Source organism: Microcaecilia unicolor, chromosome 1 (genome assembly GCF_901765095.1).
Source record: "Microcaecilia unicolor chromosome 1, aMicUni1.1, whole genome shotgun sequence".
Lineage (NCBI taxonomy): Eukaryota > Metazoa > Chordata > Amphibia > Gymnophiona > Siphonopidae > Microcaecilia > Microcaecilia unicolor.
Genome location: NC_044031.1, coordinates 125,162,247 through 125,175,010, shown reverse-complemented (window position 1 = coordinate 125,175,010; position 12,764 = coordinate 125,162,247). Strand labels below are relative to the sequence as shown.

Here is a 12,764-nt window from a genome sequence, read left to right as displayed (position 1 = left end):
TCATTTCAAGAAGAAAACAAGGGATTTCAGTGTTGAAGTCCTGCACCATACACTCATCCTCAAACAGGGTTTCATTGAGTCTCCAGAACTTGTTTTGCATCACGGCTCTCTTGCCTACACTCAACCCATGTAGTTGCATGGTCCGACCACACTATGGATTCTACCTCCACTCTCTCGACCTCAGAGATCAGTGTTTTATCCAGAAATAAGTAGTCTATATGTGAATAAGAAGCGTAGAGTGCTGAATAAAAAGTGAACAGTCTACTTATGCCATAAAAAAGTCTCCACTAATAGTAGCAAAAAGTCAGGATTAAGAATCCGCTGACTGATCGTTATTATCTTCATCTTGAGCTGGGTATTCTGTAATGCCTTTATTTAAAATACTAATGAAGATTGAAAATTGGAAAAGGAAAATAATATAAAAAAATTCTTACAACAATTTAATATAAAATTTGAAAATAGTTTCACCGTTGGACTGATGAGGAGGTGGGTGTGTAAACCTTACGGATTGGAAAGTTATGTTTAGTAAGTGACACCGCTGAGGACCATGGTAAACTTTATATGTATGGGAGGTAGTTTATATTTGTATAAAAAAAAGTCTCCAGTCATCTACCAGACCCAGGTGTGAAAGAAATTCCCAAAGTGCCTTCCAGTCTGCATGATTGTACACAGACTGGGCCTTAGAGTTCAACTTGGGTTGCAAGGTCATATTAAAATCTCCCCTTACCAACCACTCACTGGCCAGTGGGCCATTGAACCAATGCCTGTTCAAGCTCCAAATAAAAGGGTCTCTTTTCGTTAGGAGCATACACAGACACCAAATTATAAAGGCAGCCCTTAAACTCTATCTGGAGAGCTAGATATCAACCATTGTGATCCACCAGGGACTGCTTATCCATAGGATGAAGAGAACCAGATATTAATATACCAACACCCTGCTTCTTAGCAGTGGGGTGAGAAGCAAAAAAACTGAAAAGGATATTATTTGATGCAGCAGCCCTGTATGTTTCAACAAATAGATGCTGAGGTTCAAGACAGTTCTTTAAACAGATATTGCCTCTTGTAGGGCGAATTGAGCCCCTTGACATTAATATAATCTTGAGAGTAATCATCAACAGAATAACTTGGATTAGACAGTACAAAACTTCCCTATTCCCCTCTTACCAACCCAACCCTCATGTACTCAGACTCCTGCCTCTTCAGTTATTCTAAACATCCCCTCCCTCCCTCCTCAATCTCTTCAAATCTCATCCTCCTCAGCCCCACCACCTGTCCTTGAGCCCCCCAGAACACCTGCCAAACCCTAGATCCCCGGGTGTACCATATATATATATAAGAGAGAGAGAGACAGAAACCCCCAACCTCTCACAGCCCCCCCACCCCAGCCAGTGCAGCAAATGCACCAGTCATACATACACATGCCAGGCATCCACACACTACTACTACTACTTAGCATTTCTATAGCGCTGTCAGGATTACGCAGCGCTGTACAAGTTTAAACATGGGGAAGGACAGTCCCTGCTCAAGAGAGCTACATCCTTCACACATTCAACAACTGCGCAAATCATAAACAGCAGAGCAGTAAGCATAGAAAACACAAATGAAGTCCAGAAATCCAATCCCAGCTGCAGCAGTTGGACGTAGCTGATTAACAGGGAGGCCAGATGCTGAAGCTTGCCTTTGTAGTCTGCGACCTCTACCATTCGATACTCTCTGTCACTTAGGTCTGTCCTGAACTTTCTACATGGCTCGCTGTGCAACATCCTCAGTTGATTCCATCGTGCCGGGTGGTAAGAATTTTATGGCCTCCTCCTTAGAACAAATTCTGTGCACCCTGCCCATCTTTCATGAAGATAAGGACAATGGGAAATTGCCAGCGATAATCTCACCCCCTCCTTCTGCAACTGCTCAGTAAGAAAGCAGAGTTCGCCCCTACGGTTCAAAGTGGAGGAGGCCATATCTTGATACAAGGCTATCGGGTAGATGTCCCAAACAAGTTGCTGTTTGCTTCTGGCGTCCATGAGAACCGCCTCCTTGATCGTGAAGCTTTGAAAACAGGCAATAATTTCCTGTTCCGTATTAGCCTGAGCTTTCCCAAGGAATCTATGTGCCTACACCAGTTCCATCTAATCTGTGGTGACAATCTGGTCCACCTCTGATAAAAACATGGCAAGCCAGTTGTTGGATCACTTGTTCACAGTTCAAATACTCCAGAAATTCAAGTAGGCCTTTCACTCTAATATTACATCAGTAAGATCTTAATTTTTAAATCCTCGACCTTGAGTACCAGATCTTGGTTGCACACTCTGAGGTCTACTAATTGTTTATCCATTGCAGTCAGGGCCTCTGAATGTTCTTTGACATGCTGCGTGGTCTCCTCCATTCAGCGGCCCAAGTCAGCAGTGTCTTTCCTCAAGTCAGTTCACAGTTCAGAGAGCTCGGAGCGAACTGCTTTAAGATCTGATTTTTATCTCCTGCAGCCAGTCTCTAAACTCATTTGCCCCATCCAGAGTCAAAGCTGGGGTTGAGGGTGCCATGGCCATCACATCCAGAGTGGATTCAGCACTTCTAGCACTCCGATCCCCCACCATCTTGTCGGATTTCATGCGTAGTGACTGCACTGCTGCAGAATAGGAGTACTGGCTCAGATCGATGCCCTTCACTTGAAAACTCATTTGGAGGCGATGCGTGAGTTTTAAGGATTCATTTCAAATGTTCAGGTGTTCACAACTTTGCAGGATGCCTGGGATATTCTACTGATTGGGCCCGGGGAGTGAGGAGCAATAGGCTTAAGCAGCCATCTTGGGCGATGACATCAGCCCCCCTGCCCCCCAATGCTTTTAAGAGAGATTGTAAAACAGAATTAGGCAGGTTTTACAAATAGCATTTTTAGGGTTTCTTTTTTTTTTAAGAATTTTTGTTACATTTGTACATATATATGACAAGGAAAAGAAAAATACTACAGAGGAAATATCAAATTTAGTTCTTTCCACAAAAGAAAAAAAAAAATCTCAAGTCTACAATATGGAGATCACTGTTGCGTAACAGAAAGCACATATAACCATTGAGTGATGAACCTAAAATTAATACGATGAAACTTCTATATCTTCAGCAGTAGCAACAAACTCAAGTAACTATGTCTAGTAGAACAGGTTTATCTTTAAGAAACAATTCTAAGTGAACAGGATCAATAAAAATATACTGTTATTCCATACGTGATCAAGTATGTACATGGAAACCTAAGAAAGAAAGAAAGTAACTCCTACAGCTAGAGCATTAGGCTTCAGCTATAGGAATTGTCTTCTGTGAAATTGCTTAATCAGATCAGGAAATATAGATATCTGTTGTCCACAAAAAAAGAGTTTGTCTTTTAGCAAAATAGAACTTCAGAATATCCTTCTTGACAGCTTCAGATTAAAAGATTGTTTAAAAAAGTGGCTTGCTTAGATATAACTTCCTGGGAAGATCCTAAAAATTGAGATGTCTAAGCTGTTAGGAGAAAAAAATTGATCCATACCACCCTTTTCTCGAGCAATTCTGACCTTTAGGTACGTAATATATTTTTTCAACTAAGAGTATCTACCAGAGGGCATTGTAAAGCATTCTTTAAATACATTTTCAAAAATTCCAGTGGCGCTAAATAATGCATAACAGGAAAATTCAAAAACCTAAGATTTCTAGCTCTCGAGAGATTTTCCAATGCTTCCTTCTTAACATGAATAGATAAACTATCTTTTATATTTGAGGCAACAACAGACTGCAATGCTGAAATTGAAAAGTCAGTTTTTTGTGCTCTCAAATCTTTTTTTCATGTATCTTATTTTCTAATTCATTTAACCACAACTTCTTGAGAAAATTGGCACAAATTTGATGCAGTCTTTTGAATAGACTGTTCGCGTACAGGGGCATTTTCGAAAGAGAAGGGTGCCCATCTTTTGACACAGATCAGGAGATGGGCATCCTTCTCTCAGGGTCGCTCAAATCGACATAATCAAAAGCCAATTTTGGGTATCCTCAACTGCAGTCCATCGCAGGGACGACCAAAGTTCACGGGGGCGTGTCAGAAGCGTAGCGAAGGCGGGACTGGGGCGTGCTTAAGAGATAGGCATCCTCGGCCGATAATGAAAAAAAGAAGGGCGTCCCTGACGAGCATTTGGCCAACTTTACTTGGTCCATTTTTTTTCACGACCAAGCCTCAAAAACGTGCCCAAACTGACCAGATGACACCGGAGGGAATCGGGGATGACCTCCCCTTACTCCCCAAGTGGTCACCAACCCCTCCCACCCTAAAAAACTTAAAAACATTTTTTTTTGCCAACCTCAAATGTCATACCCAGCTCTCTGACAGCAGTATGCAGGTCCCTGAAGCAGTTTTAGTGGGTGCAGTGCACTTCAGGAAGGCGGACCCAGGCCTATCCCCCCCTTACCTGTTACACTTGTGGTGGTAAATGTGAGCCCTCCAAAACCCACCCAAAACCCACTGTACCCACATGTAGGTCCCCCCTTCGTCCCTTAGGCTATGGTAGTGGTGTACAGTTGTGGGGAGTGGGTTTTGGGGGGCTCAGCACCCAAGGTAAGGGAGCTGTACACCTGGTAGCAATTTGTGAAGTCCACTGCAGTGCCCCCTAGGGTGCCCGGTTGATGTCCTGGCATGTGAGGGGGGACCAGTGCACTACGAATGCTGGCTCCTCCCAAGACCAAATGCCTTGGATTTGTTCGTTTTTGAGATGGGCATCCTCTGTTTCCATTATTGCCGAAAACCGGGATTCAACCATCTCTAAGGTCAACCTAAATGTTGAGATTTGGGCGTCCCTGACTGTATTATCGAAACGAAAGATGGGCGCCCATCTTGTTTCGATAATAGCAGTTTCCCCGCCCCTTCGCCGGGATGTACTTACAGATGGGTGCCCTTAGAGATGGTCGTCCCCGTTCGATTATGCCCCTCGTAATCACCTGCAACATATCTTGTAGAGTAACTGGAGTATCCTATGAAGTAACTCCTTTCTCAAAAGTAACAAAATCCATGTGGATGGGCTTTAGAAGTGGAGCCATAAAAGGGCTACTTAAATGTGTTGTGCTCCCCAGTGGTACATTCAGTACTATATTTATTGTTTTAGGCTGTATCCAGGCATTCTTTTGTGTTTTTTGAGCCAGTGGTTCAAAAGCCAATGCGAACAAAAGAGGGAACATTGGGCAGATTTGTCAGATCCCCTTATGAAGTTGAAATTCTTCAGATATGATCCCATTTACTACAGTCCTATAGCATGGAGGTGCATACAAGGATCTAACCAATTTCCCCAGTTTCCCTTCAGACCAGTTGCTTCTAAGACTCTGTAAAAAGTACCACGTTTTACTATCTAATGCTTTTTGAGCATCCAGCACCCTATACACAGCTTTAAGTTTTTTTTCCATTACACATAATAGGGCTAGATTCTATATATGGCGCCCAAAAAAATATACCTAGGTGTACTCTATAAGCTGCACCTAACTTTAGTCGTGGTTTATAGAATACGCCTAGGGCCCATCTACATGACTAAATTTTGTAGCAGGATTTTACACTAACAGACTTATTTTCGAAAGAGTAGGTCGTCCATCTTCCGACACAAATCGGGAGATGGGCGTCCTTCTCTCAGTTGCCCAAATCGGCATAATCGAAAGCCGATTTTGGGCGTCCTCAACTGCTTCCCATCGCGGGGATGACCAAAGTTCACGGGGGCGTGTCGGCACTGTAACGAAGGCGGGACTGGGGCATGATTAGGAGATGGGCATCCTCGGTCGATAATGGAAAAAAGAAGGGCGTCCCTGACGAGCACTTGGCCGACTTTACTTGGTCCATTTTTTCTTGCGACCAAGCTGTGAAAAGGTGCCTGAACTGACCAGATGACCACCGGAGGGAATCGGGGATGAGCTTCCCTTACTCACGCAGTGGTCGCCAACACCCACCCTAAAAAAAAAAAAATTGTAAACATTTTTTTGCCAGCCTCTATGCCAGCCTGAAATGTCATACCCAGCTCCATGACAGCAGTATGCAGGTCCCTGGAGCAATTTTAGTGGGCGCAGTGCACTTCAGGCAGGCGGACCCAGGCCCATCCCCCCCTACCTGTTACACTTGTGGTGGTAAATGTGAGCCCTCCAAAACCCACTGTACCCACATGTAGGTCCCCCCTTCACCCCTTAGGTCTATGGTAGTGGTGTACAGTTGTGGGGAGTGGGTTTGGGGGGGGGGGGGTTGGAGGGCTCAGCACCGAAGGTAAGGGAGCTATGCAGCTGGGAGCAATTTGTGAAGTCCACTGCAGTGCCCCCTAGGGTGCCCGGTTGGTGTCCTGGCAAGTGAGAGGGACCAGTGCACTACGAATGTTGGCTCCTCCCACAACCAAATGCCTTGGATTTGGTCGTTTTTGAGATGGGCGTCCTCGGTTTCCATTATCGCCGAAAACCGAGGACGACCATCTCTAAGGTAGACCTAAATTTCATGATTTGGGCGTTCCCGACCGTATTTTCGAAACGAAAGATGGACGCCCATCTTGTTTTGATAATATGAGTTGTCCCGCCCCTTTACGGGGCCGTCCTATGAGGACGCCCTCATGACAACTTTGGCGCCTCGTTCGATTATGCCTCTCCACGTAAAACTTGCGCAAGCATCTCAAGTCGCACTATGTAGAATCTGGGGGAATATGTCCAATTCACTGCCCTTCTGACATTATCTCCTAAAAATCTCCCCTCCATAAACCCTATTTTATCCCAATGGACTAACTTAGGGAGAACTCCTTGAAGGCAATTTGCAAGTATCATTGCCAAGATTTTCATGTCTGTATTAAGCCAGGAAAAGTCCTATAACTGGCGCATTTTGTTTCTGCCTTTCCTGTTTATGAAGAACTACTACATATGCTTTATACATAGAATCAGGAAGTGGCTCTCTTAACACCCTATTGAATAGACAAGTTAAAAAGAATACAACCTGCAACATGGTCCCCTTATGAAATTCTGCTAGGAAAACATCCTCCCTATTTGACAAGATATAAATATGCTCTACCGCCTTTATTATATGAATGGATCTTGCCAGCCATTGCTTGTCTTACTCTTGCAGCAATTTTACTTCATGTAAATGTTGCTCTATCTACCCCTGGTAAGACTCCTTCAACTGTGAAGAGATTTACATAAAACTTTCTAAATTCTGCTGCTATATCTTTGTCAGCAACTGTTCTCCTGCCAGTTTTTCAGCCATCTAGAGCTTATTTGTTTTTTCAGATGCCATACTAGAGGTTTGCCTGCTTTATTTTTATGTTCCATTTAGTTTCTCTTTATGAGCATTAACATATATTCTATATGTTGTGTTTCTGAAAGGTCTAAAGCCCTTTTTTCTCCTTTCATTATAGATAGATCTTGGAATTTCTTCTTTTATAATGCTGTCTTTGAAGAGATCACAACTCTGATAACAGTGTAGCTCTGTGTTGTTCTCTCATTCTTTTTTCTTCTTCCCTTTTGTAGTAACATCTCCCACAGGAATGCTTTTCCTGCATCCCAAATTGTACTTGGGTTCATCTCTCCAGTATCATTCTGGGACAGAAACTCCTTTATGTCTGCTATAATCAAGATTATACCTCATTTCTCAATAGCATGATGGTGTTAGTTCTATAGTGTATTCCCTTTCCATTTCCCCCACTTCTGTTCCAATATCTGAACACCATGGCATGATCTGATGTAAATGGATGAATTTATACTGAATGCCATCCACCCAACTGAGTGGTTTTCTCAAAGAGGTAGTCCAATCTGGAGTAAGGCTTACAGCATTTTATAGCATGGTGAAGAAAGGTGTAGTCCATACAGCCAGGACTCTGTTCCCTCCATACATCTAAGTTCCACCTATAAAGAGAGAGCTGCAATTCTTTGCCAATCTCGGTCCACCTGCCCTTTATCCACTCTAGACCTATCCATGGCTCCAGAACACAATAAAGTATCTTATTCTATATTGAGGACATCTTGAAATACCACTTTAAAGAAGCCCCTCTTCACCCATTGGGGGCATACAGGTTTAGAGACTCGGATTCATATCATCCTCCCATCCGATTACCAGTACCAATCTTCCTTCCTGTCAAATACAATTCATATTATAATATCTACTCCCCTTCTGCTTAGACCCTCCTGAGGAGTAAAATACATCCACTCAGCTGCCCTGCTTCAACTTCTTCATTTTTCTTCATAGACAGTTTGGTTACTTGAAGCAGAGCAATATCTAATTCATATTCTTTAAACTTTAGAATTAGTTTGTAATCCTATCTGCTGTGACCATTATTGGGCAATAATCTAGTAAAAAAGCAGTTGGCAGAGCTGGAATGCTAGTTTATATAAGGAGAGGCATACATAGTAGAAAAAAGGAGGGGATTCATTAGCAAGACCTGATGTGGTGCATAGTGTCCAGTTCTGGAGGCATTTCCTATGGAAGGATTTTAAACAGAATTGAGGTGGTCCAGAGAAGGGCTAACAAAGTATGGGGTCTGGTGAGATGAGGCTAAAATCTGTTGGTAAATAATCTGCCTAAATGGCATTTGAAATTATATCTCCAGAGTTCACCTTCCAGGGAAAACTTCTACTGCAGTTGTTGGGGAGGGATTGAATGGAGATTGCTGCTCACTATTAGACTTGAAAGAGTTGTATCTATTCCAGGCTCTTATTTTTGAGCTAAACAGCAGTTGAAATAACTGAACATTTGCAAAGGATCTTAGGGGCCCTTTTACAAAGGTGCGGGAGGGCTAACACGTGGGTAGCGCACACCCAATTGGCACTACCACCAGGGTAGCACATGTGCCCGGTGGCAATTCCAATTTTGGTGTGCACCAAATCCCGTGGTAGAAAATAATTTTCTATATTCTACCTCGGGGGGGTGTTCCCGGCGGTAACCGACAACATGCCCATGTTATCGTGCGCTGTTTGGTTACCGCATGGGTAGGGCTTACGCCCTTACTGCTAGGTCAGTGGGTGGTGGTAAAGTCTCAGGCCATAAATAGGCGTGCACTAGTTTTAATATTAGCTCTGGCCTAGTTCCTGGCTCATTAAAAAATTGCCTTTTCCCAGCTGTGGTAAAAAATGGTCCAGCAGACGCCTAAAAGATGTGCTCAAACTACTGCAGGCCACTGTTTACCACGGCTTTGTAAAAGTACCCCTTAATTTACTTTGAATACATGATTAACTATCACTTTACTTGTCATTTGATTAGCTTTGATTTTGTTTTCTCTTACCCCTTATTTCTTCTTCTTTAGCCAAAGTTTAATTAACCTCTTGTTGATTGGCCATGCAGTATCCAATGTGTGGGATGGGGACAGAGTGTGTTCTGGAATGAGTAAGTTTGAATTTTCTACTATTTTCTTTCATCTTACCCTTGACTATTGATGTGCAAATGCATTTTATATGGCTATTTTGCTAAAGAACAACATCTGCTTTTATGAATGAACCTCTGATGATATGAAGGTAATACAGAATATTAGGGTAAAATACACATAAACCACTGGATTCTATATGTCGTGCTAAGATTTCTGTGTAGAAATTGAAGTGTATTCCATAGCAGTGTGCATAATTTAATTGGTCAAGCTAATCAGCATTGACAATTGGATGTTAAGCAATTAGCACTAATTGGCATTAATTAGTATTTATGGGCACTACCCGCTAAGCATATTCTGCAAAGCAATGTGTGTAAATTCTAATTCTCCGAGGACAAGCAGGCTGTTTGTTCTCACGATTGGGTCGACGTCCGCGGCGGCCCTGGAAACCGGCAAAATTTTGCAAGCAAAATAAAAATCTTTCAAGAATGCTCCGGCACGTGGGCAGAGCGCACCGCGCATGCGCAAACAGCTTCCCGCCCGCAGCACGAGCGTGTCATCCTCAGTTTCCTTTTTTCCGCATCTGAGGTGGCATGGTTTTCGCTGTGTTACTCTAACAAGGCCCAGGAGACTTCGTCTGTTACTGCTTCTTTTATTTGTTTCAACAAAATTTTAAAAAAAAATGTTTTGTTTCTAGAGTAGTTCCCATATTTCATTAGTTTTTGTCACAAAGTTTGTTTTCTTTTTGCCGCGGCTGTCTTATTTTCCCTTTGTGTGCCTTTTTCATTGGCACAATCGCGTCCTTTAATTTTGCATCCGCCGTTTTTCCGTCCATGTCATCGAGGACACCTAGCGGCTTCAAGCGTTGTACTCGGTGCAACCAGACCATCTTGGGTACCGACCCCCACGCGTGGTGTCTCCAGTGCCTTGGTCCCGATCATCTACCAGCTGCTTGTAAGCTGTGTCCTTTGATGAAAAAATGGACCCAAGTGTCTCGGGAGGCTCAACGAGAAAAACATTTTGCGGATCGGTCTGGTCCTTTGATGTTGGCATCGGTACCGAGGTTGGCGGCATCAACGTCAATGTCGAGGGAAGCATCGACTTCGAGAGCACAGGTAATGGTTGCCGAACGACCACATTGCGCTGGGAGCAGCGAGGCATCAAGTGGGTCTCCACCTGTCTCGAGGCCTACTGCTATGCAGGCCCCCCGGGACCGCCCTTCGTCGGACCCGGCACCGAGGAGGCGTGAGGATTCCACGTCTTCTTCAGTACTGAGGAGTCTCGATGACGGGCGTCGAGCGAAGGCTAAGAAGCACAGTCATCGATCTCCTTCCATGCGCAGTACCGAGAGCTCTGGGGAGCCGAGAGATTCGGCACCCAAGATACATCGGCGCAGAGAGGACTGCTTACCCTCTGTACAGGAGGTGCTGATGCATCAGTCTTCTGGCAGCCTGGTACTGGCTCTCGAGCCCTCAGATTCTGCCACTTGCCCCTGCACCGGCCCTGCAGCCTTTTCCAATGGAGGCTCTCGACGAGCTCATCAGGGCCCTTCTTCCAGAACTCCTGGATGGATTGCTGCGCCAGTCTTCTTTGGTGCCAGGGGTGCTTGCACCATCTGTTGAAGCGGCATCTGGGCCTTCGCCTGTGGTGAGGTCCCCAACCTCGGTGCCGCTTGCAGCATTGGTGTTGGCTGCCACCCGGGTCGACGACTCTTTGACGTCGGTGGAGGAAGCTTTGCCGCAGTCCAAGCAGGGGTCGACTTCTCGACATCTCCCTCGAGGTCATCGTTCCTCGACGTCGAGACAGGCTCGGGTTCGGGCTGCTCTTAGAGAGGTTTTGTCCGATACCGAAGATGAGCGTTCATGGGAGGATGAGGAAGATCCCAGATACTTTTCTGAAGAAGAGTCCTATGGGGTCCCCTCTGGTCCTACTCCGCCCATTGAAAGAAGGATGTCTCCGCCTGAGAGTCTTTGTTTTTCCTCCTTTGTTCAGGAAATGTCTAAGGATATTCCCTTCCCTATGGAGGTTGTGGATGAGCCCAGGGCCGAGATGCTCAAGGTCTTGGATTGTCCTTCTCCACCTACAGATGTTGCAACGGCTCCTTTGCCTAACACTCTCAGGGAAGTTCTTATGTGAAACTGGTCGTTCCCTCTCTCTAATCCAGTGGTCCCCCAAAAAGTTGAATCCCAATACAGAATCCACGGAGAGCCAGTTATGATAAAGTCTCAGCTACCTCACGATTCCATGGTGGTGGATTCTGCTGTCAAGAGAGCCAAGAGTACTAGGGACTATGCCTCGGTGCCCCCAGGCAGAGAGTCTAGGACCTTGAATTCTTTTTGGAGGAAAACGTATCAGGCCGCTATGCTCGCAGCCAAGATTCAAACGTAGCAGCTCTACACGAGCATCCACTTGCGGAACTTGGTGAGGCAACTGTCTAGTTTGGTCGAAGCGCTTCTTCCGGAGCTGGCCGAACCTTTTCACCAGGTAGTCAGGCAGCAGAAGGTGTGTCGAAAATTCCTAGCCAGGGGTACTTACGACACTTTTGATGTGACATCCAGAATAGCTGCTCAAGGTACAGTGATGCACAGACTCTCTTGGCTGCGTGTCTCTGACCTAGATCATAAGATCCAGCATCGAATGGCGGATGTTCCTTGCTGGGAGGATAACCTTTTTGGCAAAAAAGTAGAGGATGTGGTTGATCAGATCAAAAAGCACAATGATGCTGTGGATTCTCTCTCCTGCCAGACGTCTTCTGCTACCACCTCCTCATCCAGGAGGTTTTTTGGAGGGAAGAGGAGTGCTCCCTATTCCTATAACAGGCATAGGTACACTCCTCGGCAGGCTACCCAGGCTCAGTCCCAGCGCGCTCGTTCTCATCAACAGCGTGCGCCTAAGGCCTCTTTGACTCCCCAGCAAAAGCAAGGTATGGACTTTTGACTGGCTCCAGTGCAGCATAGCCACAGTGAAAGTGTCCATTCCAGACGACTTACTGGTTGGGGGGAGGTTAATATTTTTTCACCAAAGGTGTGGCCTCTTCTAATCTCCGACCGGTGGGTTCTTGAAATAGTCCGGTTAGGATACAGTCTCAATCTGGAATCCATACGTCCACATTGTCCACCGGGAGTTCATTCTTACAGCTCCCAGCACAAGCAGGTACTTGCAGAGGAACTCTCCACCCTTCTAAAGGCCAATGCGGTCGAACCCGTTCCACCAGGGGATGAAGGGCTGAGATTCTATTCCAGGTACTTCCTTGTGCAAAAGAAAACAGGGTGGATGCGTCCCATCCTAGACCTAAGGGCCCTGAACAAATTTCTAGTTTGAGAAAAGTTCAGGATGGTTTCCCTCGGCACCCTTCTTCCCATGATTCAGGAAAACGATTGACTATGCTCTCTGGACTTAAAGGATGCCTATACCCACATCTCGATACTCCCAGCTCACAGGAAGTATCTT

General features: G+C 45.0%; 1 protein-coding gene across 1 annotated transcript in view; it reads left to right on the top strand.

The window, feature by feature from the left end:
• Window positions 1–12,764, top strand: part of MINDY3 (MINDY lysine 48 deubiquitinase 3) — a 468,791-nt gene that overhangs the window by 162,772 nt on the left and 293,255 nt on the right. Inside the window, exon 8 of the mRNA XM_030199997.1 lies at window positions 9,258–9,337. Within this exon, the coding sequence (XP_030055857.1) occupies window positions 9,258–9,337 (80 nt within the window). The remainder of the gene's footprint in view (window positions 1–9,257; window positions 9,338–12,764) is intronic.